The sequence below is a fragment of the Manis javanica genome, chromosome X (genome assembly GCF_040802235.1).
Source record: "Manis javanica isolate MJ-LG chromosome X, MJ_LKY, whole genome shotgun sequence".
NCBI classification, from domain to species: Eukaryota; Metazoa; Chordata; class Mammalia; order Pholidota; family Manidae; genus Manis; species Manis javanica.
The window spans coordinates 125,995,068-126,020,590 of record NC_133174.1 but is presented as its reverse complement, the minus strand read 5'-3'; the positions used below and the strand labels follow the sequence as shown (position 1 = coordinate 126,020,590).

Sequence of the window (25,523 nt, the reverse complement as noted above, 5' to 3'; positions counted from 1 at the left end):
GTACTAAACATAATACCCCTCAATCCCCTTCTCCCTCCCTCCCCACCCACCCTCCCATACCCCTCCCTTTTGGTAACCACTAGTTCCTTCTTGGGGTGTGTGAGTCTCCTGCTATTTTGTTCCTTCAGTTTATGACAGGTAATGTTTTGATCAAAAGATGTTTCTGGAAGCAGTGTGAAATTGAAAGCAAGGCTGTCAGACTCGGGACTCAAGGGGAAAGGTAATTTAAGGGTGGCATCTCTTGTAAGTTCTCACTCCCCAATAGCCAGTGGCACAGTCCCAGCCTCAGGGGGCTCCCTTCAGTGATAGAACCTTTAGTGTCTGTCCTTCCCGATCAGACTGTAAGTTCCCGAGGGCAGCACCCCATCCCTCCTGCTTACCTCTGCATCCCTAGCATCATTGGCACAGAAGACGCATAGAAGGAATTCAATTAATATTTGCTGACTGAATAAATAATTGCATGAATAAATGACTAAATGGTGTTACCTCCAGCAGGTACCTCCCCTGCTCTGTGTCTCAATATCCTCACTGGTAAAGTGAGGGGATGGAACACTGTGAGTTATAAAAGTCCTTCCAGTTTTGAATTTGATGGCAAAATCCTTCTTCATCTGCTACTATGATATCTGAAGGCTAATTTTGGCAAAAATCTTTAATTCCTTTCCGTGGAAAATGTTAGTGAATAAAAATTATGCATTAAATATGAAATCTATGCAAAACAATTTTATCTTTTATTCTATGAAACAAGTACAGCTCTTTGAAGAATGAAGGGAAATTAAGACCAAAATAATGGCATCTCAGATGATACGGGGAAATTACAAGCTTACCGAAAGAGTCAGAGTGCTATGAGCCACATTCTTAATTTTTATTAAAATTTGTATTCATTAACTGGCTTGTTCAGGGTCCAACCTAATTTTTCCCACTAAAATAAGGCCTAAAAATCTATCTATCTATCTATCTATCTATCTATCTATCTATCTATCTATCTATCTATCATCTATCTATATCTATCTATATCTATATATCATCTATCTATCTATCTATCTATCTATCTATCTATCTATCTATCTACCTATCATCTATCTATATGTGTCTATCTATCTATCTATCTATCTATCATCTATCTATATCTATCTATATCTATATATCATCTATCTATCTATCTATCTATCTATCTATCTATCTATCTATCTATCTACCTATCATCTATCTATATGTGTCTATCTATCTATCTATCTATCCATCTATCTATCTATCTATCTATCTATCTATCTATCTATCTATCTATATCTATCTGTCTATCTATATCCATCTATCATCTGTGTATCTATCTATCATCTATCTATCTATATCTATCTGTCTATCTGTCTATATTCATCTATCCATCTATCTATCATCTATCTATCTATCTATCTATCTATCTATCTATCTATCTATCTATATCTATCTATCTATCTATCTATCTACCTATCATCTATCGATCTATCACTACTGAAAACATGCTGGGCATCTTGCTCTGTGCTAGGTGCCATGAAAATAAAACATGTTTGAGTCATGATATATGCCACAACCTACTTGGCAAAACTGGTCTAGAATCTAGGCAGAAGTGTAACACAAGAATACAGAGTGGGAAGGAGAGCAGGGGATCATGAACTCCTGGTAGGCTTCCTGGGATTTGAACTATGCCCACAGGAACAGGTTAAATTTAGATAGAAAGGGGAATGGCTAGAGAATTTCACAATGGAACATCTTAATGACATTCCTGGGGATAATGTGTTATATTTGAGTTGGTATGTGACATGGGTATGTGGTACATTTAAGTTGGCCCAGTACAAACCCCCCTAAAATAACTCTGTGAATATTTGACCATTAGAAATTCATTTCTTTGGACAACTTATTTAGAAAATGGAAATATACCTGGGCATTAATATATGGACCTCCTTAAATACATGAACTTTGTAGGATCAGACAGCCTGGGTTTGATTCCTAGCTATGCGACTTCCTAGTTGTGTAACCTCTTTGTCTTAGCCCATTTGGACAGCTAAACAAAATATCAAACTGAGTGGCTTATAAACAACAGAAATTTATTTCTCATAGTTCTGGAGACTTGAAGCCCAAGATCAGATTGCCTATGTGGTCAGGTTCTAGTGAAGGCTCACTTTCCAGTGCACAGATGGCATCTTCTTGCTCTGCCTTCACATGGAAGAAGGGGCGAGCAAGCTCTCTGGGCTTTTTATAAGGACACTAATCTCTTTCATGAGGATTCTACCTTCATGACCTAATCACTCCCCAAAGGTCCACCTCCTAATACTACCATCTCTGGGCTTAGGATTTTAACACGTGAACTTTGAAGGGACACATTCAGACCACAGCATTCTTTGAGTCATGGTTTCTCATGAGAAATAAATGAAAGACTAAGTGGAAATAGTAACAATTAATAATGATCATCACCAACACAACTTCCTGCTAACTCTGCTGTCTTCTCAACAGCTAGATGGGACAGAGTGGGCTAAAGGCACAGGCCTTTTGTTAGGCAGAGTCCTAAGATAGGCAAATAACAGTAATGCAAATAGTTACATGGTATTTATTATGCACTGGGCCATATTCCAAGCACTTTATATGTATTAACATACAAAGTTATGTTTTATATAAGTTAACCTCATTAACAGCCCAGTGAGGTACTACTAGTCCCCTGTTTTACATAGGAGGAAACTAAGGCACATGCAGGTTGAATAACTTGCCCAAGGTCACACAGGTAGACTGTGGCATAACCTGCTTTAAATCAAGTCAGTCTGGCCTCCGAGTCCATGCCCTTAACCTCTGCATCATACTGCCTCTCTCTGTTTCAATAATGGGTGAGGACTGGAGCCCTCAGAGAAGGTTCTGTGGAGGTGGTGGGAAGGAGCAACAAATGCCCACAGGCAGATGGCCTGCTGGACACCCCTCAGCTTTAAAATAAATTGGCCCCAAAGAGTAGGTATGTTGGCTTTGAGGAGCCAGGGGAGATTTGGGAGGAAAGCACTGACCAACCAGAACAGTATTTCATCAGGAGAATTTGCTATTCTTTTCTGGCCTTAAGGCATCTTGAGGCTTGTTTGGTCACCAGATAATCCTTAAGGTCCCTTCCAAAGCTGAGAAGCTGTGAAAATTAAAAACTGTGGAACATGATTAAAGTATACATTGATTTGTGTTGTGGGCCAGGGTTTGTGCTAGGAGATTTGTGGAATAAACCAGATAGCATATTCTAAAATAAAGAGAACATCATGAAAATAGCAAGAGGTCATAATTACAATGAGTCACTGTATGTCAGTCCACAACAGTTACCAGAGCCAAGAACTTACCTTAAAAAGTGAAGTTTGGCCAAAGAAATTAAACAAGATGGTCTGTAAATTGCTAAGAGGAATTCTCTCCTTCAGTGATTTAGGCAAATATATGGAAGCCAAAACCCTCCCCAGAGGGACTTCGCCTAGGTGTATCTGCCAAGAAAAACCAGGAAATGAAAACTGGAGTCATCGTCCCTCAGCTTGAAGACCCCCCAAACTCCCAGCCCAGACTCTGCCTCAACCCTGGAGTATCATGCAGAAGGCCAAAGGGTGGGAACCAGCTCCACAAGCAATGCTACAGCTTTTACACACACACACACACACACGTGTGCGCACGCACACACACGTGCACACCACCTTTTCCTTTCTAAACCTATCCTGAGTTTTTCTTCCTTTGATCTGCTTCCACTTGGGTATTTATAGATGTGGAAAGGGGAAAGACAAATTAGGTGATTCGCCATGATTCTCAGAAACAAAGGCCAGTCTTTAAAGAAAGCAGGGCATCTTCTCCTGTACAGTTCTGAGAGGGAAAAAACAGAACAACAACAAAAAAACCTCCAATACTATAGCATTAGACATTTGCCCCACAGGTTATTGAGCAATGCTTTTGTTAAAAAGTGAGGCATTGGGCTTTAGGAATTTTGCTAGAGGTTCACGATCCTAAGAACTGCTGATTTGATTTGTAATAGCATTTGATAAGTCCTGGAACATTTTTGAGAGCAAAAGGAGTTTCATCAATAAGCTGGGTCCACAGTTTTGACCTGGACTCTCCTAGGCCAAATAAGGTACATCCCTACGTGCATTATCTCATTTAGTCCTTTTTTCAACTCTGAAGGTGTGTTGTATTCAATCAGGAAATGGAAGACTAGAGAGATTGAATGACTTGTCTAGGGTCACACAGCTGGGATGGCTGGGATGTAGTTGAACAAAGATATATGTGATTTGGGCCCACATTTTCCCAATTATTTATGCTGCCTTTCAAGGAACTATTCTCTAGATAGGGTATATCATGGGGAGTTGAAAGTTCATAATAGTTCTGAAAATAACTTGTGAACTCAAAAGTCATATGGCTTTTCTCTTGGCACAAATAAACTCTGTTAGTGCAATTGAGTACCATGGAGAGATTGTGATTTAGCTTCAACATGTAAGCAGTTTGGTACAGAGAATATGATAGGGAATGGTTGACTCATTTCTCCACCATGGTCTATAACAAGAAGCCCCAGATGCAACCAAAATGTAATGGGAAGTCAGCACCTGCTTCCAGTATGGCTGAGCAGCACCTAATGGACTTGACCTTCCTGCATATAACAACTATACAAAATAACCATGACTTGAAGATACTGGAAAATGTAGAAAAGCAGGCATATTTGGAAAAAGGTAACACCACAAAGTGAGTTACCTGTTTTTACAGCTTTTAACCTGGTAGCAGGCTGAAATTTGTGCTGTGAAGGACACGCAAAGCTCTGCTAGAAAACCTACAGTTAGGGGCATGAAAAAACAGAAAACAAAGGTCATGGGAAACACAGCCACTTGAAGGTTGAAGCCACTTCCAGGAATCCTGGAAAAGAAAGAGCTGGAGAGGGGGACCCAAAATTCTGAACATTAACTCTGCTTAACCTCTGAACCACATGTGCAGAAAAGGCTCCAGCTAAGGATAAAGGAGCTTAACTGGGATTTGAACTGTCATCCAAGAGACAGAATCTAGAGTTTGATTCCAACTAAGTTAATTGCCTGGTATAACAAAAATCAATCACCTTCAGAGTAATATAGTAGGATCCATAGTCTCCACAACATAACATTCACAATGCCCAGGACATAATCCAAAATTATCCCATATGTGAAGAAAGAATGAATGTGACTCATTTTCAAGTGAAAAGGCAATCAATGAAACCAACCCTGAAATTACCCAGATGTTAGAGTTAGCAGATAAGAATTTTAAAGTAGCTAGTATAACTATGCTCAGGTATTTAAAAGAAAATATGCTTGCAATTAATGCAAAAAGATGAAATAACACCAGAGAAACAAAAGCCAAAAAATGTTTTAAAACTGAAACAATATCAACATTTTAAAAATTGCACTGGATGGGTTCAGTAGTAACATGAAGATGAGAGAGGTCAGTGAACTTGAAGATGTATCAATAGAAACTACTCTATCAGAAGAACAAATAGTAAAATGATTATAACACTTAAAGAGTCTCAGGGGCCTGTGGGGCAGAACCAAAACTTTTTGATACATGTAATTGGAGTTGCAAAAGGAAAGAAAGAGAGAATGGTGATGAAACAATATTTAAAGAAATAATAGTGGAAATTCCCCCAAATTTGGTGAAAGATATAACATTACAGATTCAAGAAGCTCAGCAAACCTCAAGCAGGGTAACTACAAAGAAAAACATGCTTATGCACATAATAGTCAAACTACAAAAAAACAAAATTAAAAGCAGCCAGAGAAATATGACACATTATATATCACGTACAGAGAAACAATAATTCAAATTATTACTGACTTCTGACCTGAAAATATGGAGGCCAGAAGAAAGTGGAACATCTTAAAGGCTGAGGGGAAAATGCCGCCAATCTAGAATTCTATAGTAAACAAAAATATATTTTAAGAAAAGACAAAATAAAGTCATTTTCAGATAAATGAAAACTAAGAAAATTCATCACCATAAGACCTTGTGTTACAAGAAACTCTTAAGTGAATTTGGTCAAATTGAAGGGAAATGTTACCAGATGAAACTCTGACCTGAAAGGTATGAAGAGCATTGAAAATGCTAAATATTTAGGTAAATATAAAAAACTATTTTCTTCTCTCAATTTCACAGGACTCTTTAAAGCAATGATTATAATACTGTCTTATGGAGTTTCTGATCTTCTTAGATGTAATATATGTGACAACTATAACATAAAGGTCAGAGGATGTAAATGGATATGTATAGTCAAAGTTTCTATTGTACAAGAAGTGGTACACTATCACCTCTATGTAGACTGCAAAAATGTAAGGATGGATATTGCAATCTCTAGAGCAACCATTAAGAAAATGATGCAAATAGATAGATCTAAAAAGCCAGCAAAAAATAAATTCAATAGTAATAAATATTAAAATAAACCAAAAGGCAACAGGAAAGGAGGAACAAAAAACAGGACAGATAGAAAATAAAATTAAATGGTAGTCCTAAATTCAACCATATCAAAAATTACATTAAATGTTAAAGGACTACACACTCTAATCCAAAGGCAAATATTTTCAGGCTGGATAAAAAAAGTGAAACATAAACCACATACTATCTATAAGAAGTGCACTTTAACTATGAAGACATAGAAAGAAAGTGGATGAAAAAAACAAATATCTAAAACAGTAAGCATAAGAAAGCTAGGATGACTATATTAAAATCAGATAAAATAGACTGCAAGAAAAAGACTATTACCAGAATAAAGAAGACTGTTTCATAATGATAGTTTAGGATTATAGTTATTATTAGGAAGACATAACAACATAAATATGTATTCACTTAATAACAGAACTCCAAAATGAATAAAGTGAAATTTGACACAAATAAAGGGAGAAATACACTATTTTACAAAGTTACAGACTTTAGCACCCTGCTAAACTAGGAAACAACTAGGAAAAAAAGTCAGTAAAGACATAGATAATCTGAACAATATTATCAATCACCTTGAGACCTAATTGATATTTATAGTACAATATATCCAACAACTGTAAAATGCACCAAGTGTTTCAAGTGTGTGAAACACCAAAATAGATCATACAGTGGACCAAAAAATGAGTACCAATAAATTTAAATGGATTGAAATTATACTGAGTATATTCTGTGACCAAAATGAAATAAACAAGAAATCAGTAACAATAATATATTGTAGGCATCCTCCAAATATCTGGGATTTAAAGAACATACTCTTAGATTCTGGGAGGAAAGACAGTGGAGTAGAAAGGCAAGGTGAAAACCTCCTCCCACAAACACACCAAGGAAGCAACTATAACAAATACAACTAAACCCAAAAATGACCTGAAAACTGCAGAGCAGACCACCTACACCTGGGAAAAAAGAGAAGACCACAAAGAAAACGGTAAAGTGGCAGAGCTGTGATTGAGTGGGACCCAACCCCTTTTCCCATCCCAGCCCACAGGCTGGAGGAAGAGGAACAGGGCAGGGATGGGATAGGTGCCCAGAAACACCGCACACCTGGCCCCAGAGATCTCCTCTGGGAGCACAAGTCCACATTGCATTGGGTTCTGGTGTTTAGTAGGGCTGGACACCAGGGGCAGTTGGAACACTCTGGGAGCTGAGACTCCAGTTGCTTGTGGAGGACAGGCACACTCTACTGGTCCTGCTGAGACCCAAAGCAGAGTTGGCAGTTTTAAAGACTTGCCAGCAGTTGGAGGGGTGCCAGAGGGGTGAGGGTTGAATATAGCTCTCTCTTCAGGAGAAAGTACAGGTGGACATACCTCCTCAGCCCTCCCTTAGCCCAACAGTTCAGGCACTCTCAGAAGCCCCAGAAACTCCATCCCCTTTGTTGGCAGATTGGCCCTGAGGCACTCCCCTGTGCACCACTGGCATGCCAGCCCACTCAGTGCAGCTGAGTCAGACTTTGCTGCCTGGCAGGCAGAGGGAGGCTCTCCCAGCTTTCACAGCCCTATCTCAGCCTTACCAGGGAGGCACCTGCAGGAGCCAGCTCCAAGAGCTCCTTTCTCCCCACAGGAGGCCAAGCCTGGTGCTGCATCCTACACCACCACTAGGGGCATCAGTGCAACTTGCTGCTGCAGTGCACTCTGCTACCTTGCTACTCGCCATGCCCTGCCCTGCTCCAGAGCCATGCAACTGCCCTGCCTTCACTGCAGGCCATCCACATCATCGCTGAAGAGCAGGCAGAGGGCAGCACCACCCACAAGCATGCCAGCATAAGCCATTGCTCTGAACACAAAGGGCCAGCTGAGGCAAACTGCCAGCAACAGTGGATTCAGACCACAGACAGAAGACACATAGGCAGTACCACCCATTGCCCACCAAGAGCAACTGGGGCTCCACTGCAAAGGAGAACCAGGAACTGGACAGTAAGGAGTCTTGAGCTTCTGAGCATCACAAGATGCCTTCTTCATAAAGTCATTATGCTCTAGACCAGGAAGAATAGCAGATCCATCTAATACAAAGGAAGAAACACAGAAAAACTGACAAAATGAAGAGGCAGAGGAATATGTTCCAAACAGAACTGCAGGATAAGACACAAGGAAGACGGTTAAATGAAGCAGAAATAACCAATCTTCTTGATAAAGTTTTCAAAATTAAAGTCATAAATATGCTCATGGATCTGCAGAAAAGTATTGAAGATCTCAGGGAAGACTTCAACAAAGAGATAAAATAGCTGAAAAAAAGCCACTCAGAGCTGATGAACACAGTAACTGAAATGTAATATACAATGGAGAGACTGAATAATAGATTACTGCAAGTAGAGGAGACAATGAATGAGATGGAAATTAGAGAATGGGAACACAGTGAAGCTGAGGAACAGAGAAAAAAGGATCCCTAGGAATGAAAGAATGATAAGAGAGCTGTTTGACCAATCCAAGTGAAACAATATTAGCATAATAGGCATATCAGAAGTAGAAGAGAGAGAGATAAAGTCCCTTTGAGGAAATAATTATTGAAAACTTCCCCAATCTAGGGAAGGCAATAGACACTCAGGTCATGGAAGTGTAGAGAGCCCCTAACCAAAGGAACCCCAGGAAGGCAGCACCAAAATATATAATAATTAAAATGACAAAGATTAAGGATAAGGAGAGAGTATTGAAAGCAGCCAGAGAGAGAAAAAAGAGTCCTTATAAGGGAAAGCCCATCAGGCTATCAGCAGACTTCTCAGCGGAAACATTACAGACCAGAATGGAGTGGCATGAAATATTTAATGTACTGAAACAGAAGAACCTTCAACTAAGAATCCTCTACCCCAGAAGATTATCATTCAAATTTGAAATAGGGATTAAACAATTTCCAGGTAACAAAGGCTCAAAGTATTTATAACAACTAAACCAGCATTACAGGATATGTTGAAGGGACTGCTGTAGATGAAAATGTTCCTAAGGTGAAATAGTTTTCACCAGTGAAAATAAACCCACAGTAAAGGTAGTAGAACAATTAATTACCAAGCAAGTATGAAAGTAAAACAAAAAAAGTAGCAAAAACAACTGTGGGAAAAACTGAAGTTCCTATGGCCAGGATACACACCTGAACCTAAACCACTTGATGATGTAACTGGCCTACTGCTAGGCTACTGCTTCCACGCCTGTAGGCAATAAGCTATTATTGACTGAGTAACTATATAAACAGCTCTTCCCAGTGCTCTGGGTAGAGGCAGAAATGAAGAAGGATTACAGAACAGACCTGCAGACTGTTGGATGCAGATGTAATTCTAGTTCTTGACCTATTGCTGGGAGAACAAGCCAGGTAATGAAACCTTTTACCCCAAAAACATCCCATTGTCATTCCTCGGTCTCACTGAATCCGATGTGAACTTGCCCAGCGCTGAAACCCATTGGCAAGACAACAGCTACACACAAAATCAACCAAGGGATACAAAAAAAGTGCAGATTATGACATCTAATACATAAAGTGTGGAGGAGGAAGAAGAAGAAAAATACTTTTAGATTGTGTTAGAAATAGAGCAACCAGAAACTTAATATAGACTGTTACATAATCAGGAAGCTATCCTTGAAACTTTGGCACCACACATCTAAAGCCTGTAATAGAAACACAAAAAATTAAAAAGGAGAAATCCAACCACAAGACTAAAGAAAACCATCAAATAACAAGAGAAGTGTATTAGAGAAGAAGAAAGGAATGAAGAGGAGCTACAAAAACAAACAGAAAACAATTAATAAAATGACAATAAGTACATGTCTACTAATAATCACCTTAAATGTAAATGGACAGAATGCACCAATCAAAAGATAGTGTGGCAGAATGGATAAAGAAACAAGACCCATCTATATGCTGCCTATAGGAGACTCATTTCAGACCCAAAGACACACACAGACTAAAAGTGAAGGGATGGAAGAAGATATTTCATAAAAACAATAGGGATAAAAAAGCAGGAGTACCAGTACTTATGTCAGACAAAATAGATTTCAAAACAAAGAAAGTAACAAGAGAGAAGGACATTACATAATGATAAAGGGCTCAGTCCAAGAGGATATAACCATTATAAATATCTATGCATCCAACATAGAGCACCTAAATATGTAAAACAAATACTAACAGATTAAAGGGGGAAATGGATTGCAACACATTAATTTTAGGAGACTTTAACATACCACTCGCATCCATAGACAGATCAACCAGAGAGAAAACAAATAAGGAAACAGAGGCATTGAACAATACATTAGACCAGATGGACTTAACAGATATTACAGAACACTCCACCCAAAAGCAGCAGGATATATATTTTTCTCAAGTGCATGTGGAACATTCTCCAGAATAAATCACATACTAGGTCACAAGAAGAGCCTCAATAAATTTTAAAATATTGAAATTGTATCAAGCAACTCCTCAGACCACAGTGGTATGAAATGAGAGATAAATTACACAAAGAAAACAAAAAAGCCTACAAACACATGGAGGCTAAAAAACATGCTTTTAAATGATCAGTGGATCAATGACCAAACTGAAACAGAAATCAAGCAATACATGGAGATAAATGAAAATAAAAATACAACAGTCCAATATTTGTGGGATGCTTCAAAGGCCATTGTAAGAAGGAAGTACATAGCAATACAGGCCTACCTCAAGAAACAAGAACAATCCCAAATAAATAGTCTAAATTCATAATTAAAGAAACTAAAAAGGAGGAACAAATGAAACCCAAAGTTAGTAGGAGGGTCGTAATAAAGATCAGAGCAATCAGAGTAGAAATAAACAATGTAGAGAAGAATAAAACAATAGAAAAAAATAATGAAACCAAGAGCTGGTTCTTTGACAAAATAAACAAAATAGATAAACCCCTGGCCAGACTTACCAAGAAAAAGAGAGAGACGGCACAAATAATGAAAATCAGAAATGAAGAAGGAATAGTCAGAATGGATACCACATAAATACAAAGAATTATTAGAGAATACTATGGAAAATTCTATGTCAATAAACTGGACAACTTAGGAAAAATGGAAAATTTTCTAAAAAAATACAGCCTTCCAAGATTGACCCAGAAAGAAACAGAAAATCTGAACAGACCAATCTCCAGCAATGAAATTGAATTGGTAATCAAAAAACTCCCAACAAACAACATTCCAGGACCAGATGGCTTCACAGCTGAATTCTGCCTAACATTTAAAGAAGGGCTAATACCCATCTGTCTTAAAATATTGCAAAAAGTAGAAGAGGAGAGAATACTTTCAAACTCATTCTATGTGGCCAGCATCACTTTAATACCAAAACCAGATAAAAACACCACACACAAAAAATTATAGACCCATATCCGTGATGAACATAGATGCAAAAATCCTCAACAAAATGCTAGCAAATAGATTCAAAAATACATCAAAAGGATCATCCATCATGATGAAGTGGGATTTATTCTAAGGATGCAAGGATGGTATAATTCTGTCAGAATTATATAAATCAATCAATATCACACACCACGTTAACAAAAAGAAGGATAAAATCACATGATTATCTCAATAGATGCTGAAAAAGCATATGACAAAATTGAACATCCATTCATGATAAAAACTCTCAACAAAATGGGTACAGAGGGTATGTTCCTCAACATAATAAAGACCATATACAACAAACCCACAGCTAACATAATAATTAATAGTGAAAAAAATTAAGCTTTTTCTCTTAAGATCAGGAATAAGACAAGGATATCCACCCTCACCACTCTTACTCAACATAGTACTGGAGGTCATATCCACAGCAATCAGATAAGAGAAAGGGATAAAAGTCATCCAATTGGTAAGGAAGAAGTTAAATTGCCACTATGTTCAGATGACATGATATCATACATAGAAAACCCTAAAGACTACAACAAAAAACTATTAGAACTAATAACTAGATTCACCAAAGTTGTGGGATACAAAATTAATGCACAGAAATCTGTTGCATTCCTACATATGAACAAAAAACTAGTGGAAAGAGAAATCAGGAAACAATTCTATTTACAACTGCATCAAAAAGAATAAAATACCTAGGAATAAACCTAACCAAGGAGGTGAAAGACCTATACTCTGAAAATATTAAGACACTCATGAGAGAAATTAAAGAAGACACCAATAAATGGAAATCTATCCAGTGCTCATGGATAGGAAGAATTAATATTGTCAAAGCGGCCATCCTGCCTAAAGCAATCTACAGATTCACTGCAATCCCTATCAAAACACCAACAGCATTTTTCAATGAATTAGAACAAATAGTTCTAAAATTCATATGGAACCACAAAAGACCCTGAATAGCCAAAGCAATCCTGAGAAAGAAGAACAAAGCCAGGGGTATCATGCTCCCTGACTTCAAGCTATTCTACAAAGCTACAGTAATCAAAACAGTATGGTACTGGCACAAGAACAGACCCATAGATCAATGGAACAGAATAAAGAGCCTGGATATAAACCCAAGCATATATGGTCAACTAACATATGATAAAGGAGATGAGAATATACAATGGAGAAAAGACAGCCTCTTCAATAACTGGTGTTGAGAAAACTGGACAGCTACGTGCAAGAGAATGAAACTGGATTACTCTCTGTACACATACACTTCATACAGAAAAGTAAACTCAAAATGGATGAAAGGCCTAAGTTAAGCCATGAAACCATAAAACTCTTAGAAGAAAATGTAGGCAAAAATCTCTTGAACATAAGTATGAGCAATTTTTTTCCTGGATATATCTCCTCAGGCAAGGAAAACAAAAGCAAAAATAAACAAGTGGAAGTACATCAAACTAAAATGCTTCTGTACAGCAAAGGACACCAGCAGCAGAACAAAAAGGTAAGCTACAGTATGGGAGAATATATTTGTAAATGATTTATCTGATAAAGGGTTAACATTCAAAATATATGAAGAACACATATGCCTCAACACCAGGAAAACAAATAACCTTATTAAAAAATACACAAAGAACCTGAACAGACACTTCTCCAAAGAAGAAATACAGATGACCAACAGGCACATGAGAAGATGCTCCATATTGCTTATCATCAGGGAAATGCAAATCAAAACCACAATGAGATATCAACTTACACTAGTTAGAATGGCCACTATCCAAAAGACAAGAAATAACAAGTGTTTGCAAGGATGTGGAGAAATGGGAATCCTCTGATACTGTTGGTGCGAATGTCAATTGGTGCAGCCACTATGGAAAGTAGTGTGGAGGCTCCTCAGAGAACTAAAAATAGAAATACCATTTGACCCAGTAATTCTACTTCTAAGAATTTACCTGAAGGAAACAAAATCTCTGATTTGAAAAGATATATGCTCCCCTACATTTATTGCTGCATTATTTAGTAGCCAAGATATGGAAGCAACCAAAGTGTCCATCAATAGATGAATGGATAAAGAAGATGTGGTACATATACACAAAGAATATTAATCAGCCATAAAAAAGAAATCCTGCTATTTGCAACAACATGGATAGATCTAGAGGGTATTATGCTCAGAGAAACAAGCCAGATGGAGAAAGACAAAGATCATATGATTTCACTTATTTGTGGAATCTAAAAACAAAGCTAAACAGAAGGAACAGAACAGTAGACTCATAGACATTGAGAAGTAACTAGTGATTACCACGGGGAAAGTGTTGGGTTGGGTGGGTGGAAAGGGCAAGGCGAATAAAGGGGCACAAAAATTCTTAATCTTAATATAAGTTGTTCATGGGTATAGTAATACAGCATGGAGATTATAGTCAATGATTCTGTATTATCTTTCATGTTGACAGATAGCATCTACAATAGAGGGGGTAAGGATTTAATAATATGGGTAACTGTTGAATCACTGTGTTGTTTATTTGAAATCAATACAAGACTGTATATATATAAAAAGGAACACACTCCTGAATGATCTATGGAAGAAAGTAGGAAATATTTTGAGGTGACTGATCATGAAAATAAAACATATCGAAATTTGCAGACTGCAGCTAGAGCAGTACTTAGATATTTATAGCTTTTTATGATTATATTAGAAAAGAAGGGTCTAAATGAATGGCCTATGGGTCCACTTTAAGAAACTAAATAAAGATGAGTAAAGTAAACCTAAAGTAAGTACAAAAAAGGAAATAATAAAGATAAGAGCAGAGATATCAACAAAATAGAAAACATACAATGTAGAAAATTAACAAAGCCAAAAGTTGTTTCTTGGAAAAGATCAACAAAATTGAAAAATCTCTAGCTTATACTGATCACAAAAAAAGAGCTAGAAAAGAAATGATCAATATCAAGAATGAAAGACAGATTATTACTATAGATCAAAGATTAACAAACTGGTCAGTAGGCCAAATCCTACCCAAGACCACCTATTTTTGCATGCTTCAAGCTAAGGATGGCTTTTGAATTTCAGTTTTAAAAGGGTGGGAAAAAGAAAGAAGGAAGGAAGGAAGGAAGAGAGGGAGGGAGGGAGGGAGGGAGGAGGAAGGGAGAATAGTAGATACAATATCTAAAATATATACAGCTGCCTTTTACAGAAAACGTTTGCTGACCACTCCTATATATCATACAGGAATTAAGAAATAATAAGGGGATTGCCAACAAGCTTGACAAGTTTGATAAAATAAATTCTTAGAAAAATATAACTAACTAAAATAGACACAGATGAATCCATTAAATAAATTGGATTTGATATTAAATACTTCCCACAAAGAAATTCCAGACCCAGAGAGTTTCCAAGTGAACCCTATCAAGCACTTAATGAAAAGAGAACACCAATGTTATACAAACTCTTTCTGAAAGGAGATGAGGGACCATTTTCCAACTTACTTTGATAAAGTTTGCAAAACCTTAATCTAAAGACTGATAAAGAAATTAGAGAAAAAGAAAATTTCAGACCAACATCCTCCATGAACATAAGTGCAAAAGTACTTAAAACATAAGCAAGTTGAAAATAGCACTATGTAAAAATGATAATGTCATGACCAGTAGGGTTTCTTCCAGGAATGCAAGATTGGTTTGTCTCCTATAATCTATGTAATTCACCATATAGAAGAATAAGGGAAAAAGGCCAAATGATTACTTAAGAGATACAGAAACCCATTTGACAAAGTACAACCGCCATTCATAATAAAAATTTGCATCAAACTAGGAACAGAAGGTAACTTCCTCAGTCAAGTAAAGAGTATTTAAGAAACAAAACAAAAACATGTTTCACAGTAATGGTAAAATTCTTTCTCCTGAAGAAAAACAAGAACAAGGGCACCCACTTTATCACTTCTATTCATTATTTTCTAATATCAAAATAAGGCAAGAAAAAGAATAAAAATCAATAAGGAAGATATAAAACTGCCTCTACTGTCAGATGACATTACATAGAAAGTCCTAAGGAATTTCTGAAACAACTACTACAACTAATAGGTGAGTTTAGCAAATTCATACGATATAAAATTTACATAGATAGATGAGAGATAAGATAGGCATAGAATATTAATTTTATTTTATATACTTGCAGCAAATAATTGGAAAAATTAATCCTGAATTAGAAGACTCAATATTATTAAGAAGTCCATTCTCCCAAAATTGATCAATAGCTTCAATTCAATCCCAATCATAATTTCAGCAAGTTATTTTTGTACAAATTGAATAAGCAAATCTGAAGAGTCATATGGATTTACAAAAGGCTTAGAATAACGAAAGCAATCTTGAAAAAGAACAGTGGAAGGACTCATACCACCTACTTCAAGACTACAGGTATCAAGACAGTGTGGCAAAGGCATCAGAATCTACAAAAAAAAAAAAAAAGGTCCAACTAGAAAGCTCAGAAACAGACCTACATTTTCATGAGTATTTGACTTTTTTGTTAAAGATGCCAAAACAAGCCACTTTATTGAAAAGTCTTCAATAAGTGGTGCTGGATTAACTGGATATCTACATGGAACAAAACACACTCCAAACCATATACCACACCATACAAAAATATTAATTCAATTGATTAGGATTATACTCCTGTACATAAAAGCTAGAACTATAGAGCTTTTAAAGGAAGGCATAAGAAAATATTTTCATGACTTGCTGGGAGGCAAAAATGTCTTAGACAAGTCATATATTGTTATTCATCAAAGAAAAAAACTGATGTTATACTTAATTAAAACTAAAACTTAATCTCATCAAAAGGCACCACTGAGGAAATGCATAGGCAAGCCACGGACAGAATATGTTCAAAGCATATCTGATAAATGACTTATTTCCAGAATATGTAAAAAATCCTTACAACTCAGTAATAAGAAGACAAGCCAATTTAAAAACAGGTAGAAGATTTTAACAGATACATCACCAAAGGAGATATACACATGGCCAATACAAAAGTAAAAAATCACTCCACTTTAGAAGACAGTATGACAGGTTCTTACAAATTTAACCATACATCTTATGAGCTGGTAATTCCATTCTTAGGTATTTACTCAAGATATATGAAAACGTATGCCCACACAAAGACTTTTACACAAATGTTCAATGCAGCATTACTCATAATAGCCCCAAACTGGGAACAATCCAAATGCCCATCAACAAAAGAATACATAATTGGTGGTATATCCACATGATGGATATTATTCAGCAATAAAAAGAAATAAACTATGGAAACAAAAGGATGCATCTCAAAAAGAATAACCATTATGCTATAAAAAGAAACCTTATGCAAGACAGTACATATTATATGATTTCATTTACATAAAGTTCTAGAACAGGCAAAGCTATGGTGGAAAAATACCAGAAAAAAAACAGTGGTTACCAATGGAGGTAGTAGCATTTTCAGGGATTGACTGGGAAGGGGCATGATGGACACTTTAGGGGTGGTAGTAGTGTTCTATATTTTGATAGGGTTTTGAGATACACAGATGTACACATGTATCAAAATTCAGAGAGTATATACTTAGAATTTGTGCACTTTTCCATGTGTAAATCTTATAACTTTTTAAATTATAAATAAAAAAATGTTCCTCTCCCAAATTGTTCTGAGCAGGAGTTGGCGGCATATGACTTGTCAAAAACTGAGGTTGTGTAGTGTGGTGGAAAGGGGCCAGACTTCAAAGCCAGCCAGACATAAGTTTGAATCCTGGTTCTACCATGAGCCTGTGTGTCCTTAGGCAAGTTACTTAACTTTTCTGTTTCCTTATTTGTACAAAGGAGGCAGTAGCACAATGCCCAATATATTATAAGTGCTCCATAAGTGGTAGCTAATAATAAACTGACATCTGAAATGATTTCAGGTCACAGAGTCAAAGGTGGTACCATTGCCCATCTCATGGACACCACGACAGCCAAGGTGTTAGCTTACTAAGGGTTATGTACAAATTGTCCCTTGGATATTTGTGTTTTCATAAGGTCTTCCAAAGATTAAAGCCTTTGCAAAACAGCCTCTGTCCCACCAAGGAGTAAATGAAGACTTGGAAGAGTGCATGGCTGACTGGCTCTCAGTTCCCTGAGCTGCACTCACCTCAGGGTCTGTGCCTTCTTCATAGGAGTGAATGCTGAAGGCCATGCCTTCAAAAATGTGGTCCACACGCAGGACAGCCAAAGCCAGGCTGGCCACCGTCAGATTTGCTGTCTTCCCAGAAAACTCCATCTTGTGACCAGCACGCTCTATTATCCTCAGAATTCTGCAAGGAATGGCAGGTAGACAAGAATATTCCTATCTTTTTAATGCAAAGCCCATCCTCCTTACAAGATTTCCTCAGTGTAAGAGTTTTTTCAATGTAAGTTATTTCCATACTAATCATTATCTTCCTATTGTTTAGGAATTACTGGATAAGAGCCCTGGCTTTGGAGTCAGGCAGAGGTCTAAATCTTAGCTCCTGTCATTTCTAACTGTGCTGTCCAATAAAATAACCTCACTGAGCTTCAGTTTCCTGATTTGCAGTGTTGAGGCAATAGTAGCACTCATTTCAAAAGATTATTTAAAAAATTAAATGACATTGTTATATGTAAAGCCAGATCTTATGCAGGGCCTCAGAGGCCAAGAAATTTGGATTTTATTCTACATATAACAGAAAGCCACTGAGCAGATTTAAAAGCAAGAAAATGACATGGCCAGGTATATGCATTAAAAGATCATTCTGGCTGCAATGCAAAAGATAGACCATAGTTATGTACAAAGTGGGCAAGAGTAGAGTCGGGGAGACCAGTTACAAGGTCATTGAAGAAGGTCAGCTGAGAGAAATGTGGCCTGGACTAAGGTGGTGGTGGAAATGGGGGAAAGTAGATGGATTGTAGGATTTTTTAAGGGATTAAAATTTATGTACAGTGCCTCATGAAAGACTTGGTTATTGACTGGCCCTAAGGTAGAGGGAGGTAACTCATATTATTCTCAAGTTTTTTGCCTAAGCGGTGGGTGGATGTATTTTATAGCAATGGGGAACATTCGGGGAGCACCAGGGCTGGGGAAATGGATTGGAGATTTGGTTTGGGGTAACTATGTATTTGCCAAGTTGCTATCATAAGGTTCAGTTAGAATTTGAATGCATTCTTTCACAGTTGGGATTTGAGTAGGGTGACCGTATTGCACTGTACTAACTGAGCTGTGCACACAAAGCTACCTGACCTTTAAAACTGGTGAAGACTGTATGTGAAGGAATTAATAACAGATATTTTACATGTTACGGAATTATTAATTTTACCAAAGTTTCAGCACTTACTCATTGCTTACTTCATGCAGCTCAAATGACGAATTACTTTGCTTTCCCAAAACAGCACTGATTATTTGTAATATAACTTGGGTTAGGTTCATACTTATTTCGTCACATTGTGAAATATCGGATATTTTAGAAACAATTATCTTTGTTTCTTCTTCATCCAGAGGGGCGGAGTCATTTATTAAATTTAAAATGTGCTCTGCAACATCATCCGCATTCTCTGGGGACAGAAAATTGAAATGTAAAACCTGCGTTGCTCGGTGTGGGGTCTGCTTCCTTCCCTTTAAGAAGTAAAGGCAATGAAATGGAAATACATAGCAAGTAGCAAAGTTTACAGAAGGATGACATTGGGCCTCAATTTCCATAACAGATGGAGTCCCAGAAAGTAGCACATAAGTCAAGTTTTTATTCATTACATCCTTTTTAAAATACACCAGGGAAACCTTTTTGTTACTGAAAATTATCTTGCAATTAGATTCTAATTGTTCAGATTTTTGAATATGGGATTGAGTTAAGTAGGTTCTACCTGTACTCAAATATCAGCAACACTCAGTCTATGTTTTCATAATCAAGGGTGGTGATTACATTTTTCTATCAAGAGCCAGCAACTCACAGAAAAAAAGTAAGTATGGACCACATAACAATTAAAAAAAAACAACTGAATTTAGATTTTTCTAGAGAGTAAGAACAGTAGATATTAAATCACCCACTTTTTCCTTCACTTTTTATTATGAAAATTTTCAAACATGCACAAAAGTGAGAAGAATAATTTAATGAATCCCCATACACCTCATGAATCACCTAGCTTCAACAAGTATCAATGAAGAACTAATCTTATTTCACCTTCGCTCCCACCCACTTTACCCCAATCTCAGATCATTTTAAAGCAAATTCCAGACATTACATTATTTCATCCATAAATATTTGGTATGCATTTCCAAAAAAAAGGACCTTTGTTATTGCTACCACTATACCAGTGTCATATCTTCAAAAAGTCAGCAATAATACTGGACGGGGAGGGTGAGGGGTATAAAAGGGCACAAAAATTCTCAATCATAACATAAGTTGGTCACTGGGATGGTAGTACAGCATGGAGAGCATAGCCAATGATTCTGTAACATCTTTCTATGTTGATGGATAGTAACCACACTAGTGGGGTTGAGGGTTTAATAAAGTGGGTAACTGTTGAACCACTGTGTTATATATTTGAAACCAATATAAGATTGTGTATCAATGATACTTGAATAAAGAAAAGTTTGTCTCATAGTTGGCACAGTGTCACTACTGCCACATCCTATTGGGCTAAGCAGTCACAAGCCAGCCCTGCTTCAACTACCAGTTAATCAATGGTGGGCATTTTGGAGATGAAAACACAGCAAGTCATTATACATCATTTTCTCATTTGATGTCACAATAACCCTATATGGTGGCTACAGCTATTATCCTCTCTATACAGATTTAAAAAATTAAAACACAGAAGTTCTAACCCCAATTTTCATCCAGGACTGTTTGACTCCAAAGCTAGCGTTCTTCAGTGTCACTGTACTATAACATCCATGCCCTTGTCCCTTTTCTGCATGGTGTTGGGGTTTGGAGCAGCTGTGCTTTGCAGTCCTTCTCTCTGTCACCCTGGGAATTACATTGTTCCCTCTCAGTCACACATTGTCCCACCCTGATGGTAGGATGGATATAGACAGGACAGTTTTGTAAAATGTCCCCACCAACTTCATTAGAGGGTGATGCATCCTCAATATCATGGAGGTAACAAAAATTGGGTACAGCAAAGAACGGACAGACTTTTGAAATAAGGACACATTTTCTAATTCTGTGATGTTAAGGACTTAAGTGAAATGAGTATTCACCTGGGGGAACTGATGAGTTTTTTGTCCAACCAAGATACCTAATACTTGCCAGCAAGATTGAAAGCTAATGAAAAGTTGTTTCAACATGATGAATGCACTTTTTTTCCTTTACGTTGTACTTATCTTTTATGAAACTCTTAAGGTACAAGAGAAGGCTTCCTCCAAAGCTAATAAGCTTGATAGTTTATTTTCCAGTTATATACATCATAGCTACCATTCGGCTGTTCTCTGCCTCTGCAGAATTTTTTAATAAAGTGACTTCTGACAGTTAAGTTTCTAAAAATTCCAACTTCATATAAAACTTGTTGTTCTTAAGGTTGTTTGTTAACTTTTTTCTTCCACAGAGAAAATTCTATTAGCATGTCTAAGAAAAATGTGTCACTCAGAAGAAGGGGGGTCAGCATGCGACACAGACCTCTCTATCTTGCCGCCCACTCACCTCAGGCTGCAACACTTTGACTTAGGATTTCAGATCTAGAAACCACCAGAGCCCTGATTGCTCTTCTAATTCTTCTAGATATTCCTTGGCAAGGATGTCAAAGGTACATCTTCTGTAAGGAAGACAAGTCTGAGTAGTTCCTTGCCTCAAGGCAAGTCCCTGGCTCTGCTGCAAGGCACTGCAATGCCCATGCCTCAGTTTCCAGTGAATCATGGGAGGGACCCACTTTATGCAGGAGAGCTATGCCTGACAGTGCGTTTGTAAACTGAAGTCGTTTGAGGAAATCCTTTCTGCATACCTAAAAAACACTCATAAAGAGGGGCAGGACTTTCACAATGGTGCTGTAAGGAGGGGTTGGGTAGAGTTTACCTTGAGAGACATCTATTCTGCTGGTCAGAATTAGCAAAGACAATCGTCCAAAGTCTCTGGAGATTGATGGGAGGGAGATCTTACAACAAACTGAGATGCATTTATTCAAGCATTTGAGCTAGGAACTGCACCCATCCCCCAAAGCTCTGACTTGTGGAAGAAGAATTGTTCCACTGGACTCGGCAGCCATGTGGCAGTTACCATTGTCCCAGGTCCCTGGGATGGAAGAATCATTCTGAGTGGATTTGACAGCCAGTGAACTTTGGCAGTTCCCATCTTTCCAGCTTTAGGCTGTGGCAGATCCACACTGGGCAGTGGCAGCAGCTGAGTGCCAGCAGTAAGTACCCCTTCTCCCAAATACTCATACATAGGGAAGGTCCCAGTGAAGCATCTGGTGAAGGGTGTATTTACCACTCCCACCAAGCTCCTACCCCAAAGGGCAGATGTATTGCCCAGAGGAAGGTAGGAGAAAGCTGCAAAGGCTGGCAATACTCTGCCCCTGCCATGGGGTCAGACTTTAATTGGATCAGACTGTGGAGCAATTTATGTCCCAGGGTTTTGTCAAAAACAACAGAACAATCAACTAGCAATTAGGAAGCTAAAAACTGTTGATACAAATAGAGGCAGACCAGTCAGAAGGTTAGTGGGGAGATTGGAGAAAGAGACAGTTGAGAGAACCCAGCTAGAACCACAGTCATCCCTAGGCTAGGGAAATGTGTACATGTCCAGTGCTGCATCTTCTAAGGAGGAGCATCAGAAGATGTACACTGCCCGGGAAATAGACTTTACTGAACTAGTCTAGCCAATGGCAGTTTTTACAGAAAAAGAAAAAGCAATTCTAAAATCCATATGGAACCACAAAAAACCCCGAATAGGCAAATCAATCTTGATAAAGTATAATAAGCATCACATACTTTGATATCAAAATATATTACAAAGCTATAGTAATCAAAACAGCATAGTACTAGTATGAAGACAGACATACAGAATAGAGAACCCAGAAATAAATCCACATGTATACATCAACTGATCTTTGACAAGGGTGCCAAGAATACACAGTGGGGAAACACTATGTACGTACAGTAGAATATTATTCAACCACAAAAAAGAAGAAAATCCTGCCATATGCAACAACATGAATGAACCTAGAGGACATTATGCTAAATGAACCTAGAGGATGTTATACTAAGTGAAATGAGCCAGACACAGAAAGACAAATAGTGAATGATCTCACTTGTTTGTGGAATCTCAAATAGTTGAACTCACAGAAGCACAGAGTAGAATGGTGGTTGCCAAGGGCTAGGGGAGAGGGAGAGGGGAAGGTACTGATCAACAGGCACGAAGTTTCAGTTAAGCAAGATGAATAAGTTCTAGGGAGATGCTGTACAACATGGTACCTATAGGCAGTTGTAATATATTGTACACTTAAAAATTTGTCAAGAGAGTGAATCTCATTTTAAGTGTTCTTACTACAAAATGTAAAACAAAGAGAAGAAACAAGGAAAGTAGATTACAGGTTTCCAGGGTCTGGAGGGAATGGAGAGTGACTGCTAATGTGTATGGGGTTTCTTTTTGGAGTGATTAAAATGTTTTGGAATTAGTGGTGATGGTTGCACAATCCAGTAAATATACTAAACCCCACAGAATTGTAAACATTAAATGGGTTAATTTTATGATATGTATGTATCTTCTTAAAAATTTTTCAAACTACATTGAGATAGCAATTTCTGCTTATCAAATCACCAAAGATCCAAAAGTCTAACATGCCGTGTTGATGAAACGTTCTGAAACGGGCCCTTTCGTACCTTATAAGTGGGAGTATAAATCGGTGCAACTGTTACAGAGAACATTTTGACACCATCAAAAGTATGACTGACTCAGTGATTCTACTTTATGCTCCAAGCATACCCCACTTGCACAAAATGATATACGTGCAATACATATTACACCAGCTTTTAAAAAAACAAAATATTATTAAAAACTTAAAAGACTATCCATAGGCAGCAGGATGAAGGAATAATGAGGCATATCCACACAGTATAGTCTAGTGTGGTGAAAAAAAAATGAGGAAGGTCTTCATAGACTGTTATGATAATTTCTGCACACCATCATTAAGAGAAAAAAGCAAGGAATAAAACAGCAGGTGCAGCATGCCCCATTTTGTGTACAAACTGGAAGGAGACTATACATATATATGTACAATATATGTATTGTGTGTACATATATAAATTTATATAAACTTATAAATTTATATAAAATATAAATATATATAAATTTCCTTACAGGTGCATAAAATACCTCTGTGGCTGTCAACTGAATGGCTGGGGTCAGCAGTGGGAAGGCGATGTTTCACTGTATATCCTTTTATGGTTTTTCAATATGGTGCTATGTAAACTACCTATTAAAACCTTTTAAAAGTTAAAATAAGATGAAACAAAAGAATGAGCCGAAAATTAAAAAATGGAAACCATTACAAAATTAAAAAAACACTGACAATCCTAACTTATCACTCCCTCGTCTCACCTCCACCAACACTAACTACCTAGTCTCTGAAATTGGACTGTTGTGAGGTAGATTTTCTACTGCCAAGTTCACCTATCCTCTCTCTGGTCTCAGGTGAAGTGGGCAAACCACCCAAGGTTCCGTTATTTCTCTAGTGTGTGTAGAACAGTCTTACCATCACTTATAGTGATATTAGCAAGATCCACGATCTTATCAGGAAGTTCTTGAAGCAATTTGCATCGTTTAAGCTTTGGCTTTTCCCACCGAGATTTGCCTGTGTTGATGTTGATCGAACTGAAAAGAGAGGAGAGAGAAACAAAAAGCTTTGTCACTGGAGAAGGCCAGAATAGTTGTAAAGCAAATGACGAAGGAACACGGTGTTTCTTGGGCATGCTTCCCTTTTGCCCACCCCCAGCCTCCTGGCTGCGTGCGAGAGCAAAGGCGGGAACCTGGTGTTTGTAAAGTGAAAAAAACCTTTGCTCCTGGGGAGCAAGTGAGTCTAGGGTCCCCGAGCAGGAAGGGTAACCAAGCAAGAAAGCCTGAGATGGGCTTTGCAGTGTCCAGAGGGCCAGCGACAATGCAGAGATTTTGCCCCTCTGGACTTGACTCCCTATGCTCACTTCCTTTCCCTTCTATGCCCATTTGAAGAGGAAATTTCTTCTAGGATGTAGTATCTATCTCGGCATATTAATTTACGCAAGGCAATTACTATCCCACCCTCAGTCACTCACTGGCCCTCATCTTGCATCCTCCTCTATGCCTCATCCAATTCAACCCAGCTCATTTCAAATCCGCTACCAACATTTATTCAGCACCCACTGTGTTCTAGGACTGGTAACAGCTGGTGCAGGCAAATAGGACCGAGTTTTGTCCCTCGAGGAGCTTATAACTTGGTGGTCTGAGACTGCAAATGGAACTACATTTATTAGCCAAGACATGAGATGAAAAGCTGTATAAACAAAACTGATTCTATCAAGCCACCAAGCAAGAACTTATTTGCAACTTTTGAGCTGAGCTGGGCACTGAGAGGACGGAGATGGAGAAAGCCAGCCCTGCCCTCAAGCAGAGCACATAGCACAAGCAGAGAGAAAACCACGGGGCAGTCCCCATTGCTTCCACAATGGCAAATGGCCCTTTTTGGCTGGAACGTGTGGTAAAGCAGGGAGCCTGCAGGTCTTGAGTTCTGTATTTGGGAGTTTGGACT

At 37.9% G+C, this 25,523-nt stretch overlaps 1 protein-coding gene across 1 annotated transcript in view; it reads right to left on the bottom strand.

The window, feature by feature from the left end:
* Window positions 1-25,523, bottom strand: part of ADGRG4 (adhesion G protein-coupled receptor G4) — a 91,175-nt gene that overhangs the window by 23,018 nt on the left and 42,634 nt on the right. The window contains exons 10-13 of the mRNA XM_017659086.3: window positions 24,495-24,613; window positions 19,151-19,367; window positions 17,953-18,115; window positions 3,339-3,473 (exon numbers count right to left, since the gene is read on the bottom strand). Coding sequence (XP_017514575.3) covers window positions 3,339-3,473; window positions 17,953-18,115; window positions 19,151-19,367; window positions 24,495-24,613 — 634 coding nt within the window. The remainder of the gene's footprint in view (window positions 1-3,338; window positions 3,474-17,952; window positions 18,116-19,150; window positions 19,368-24,494; window positions 24,614-25,523) is intronic.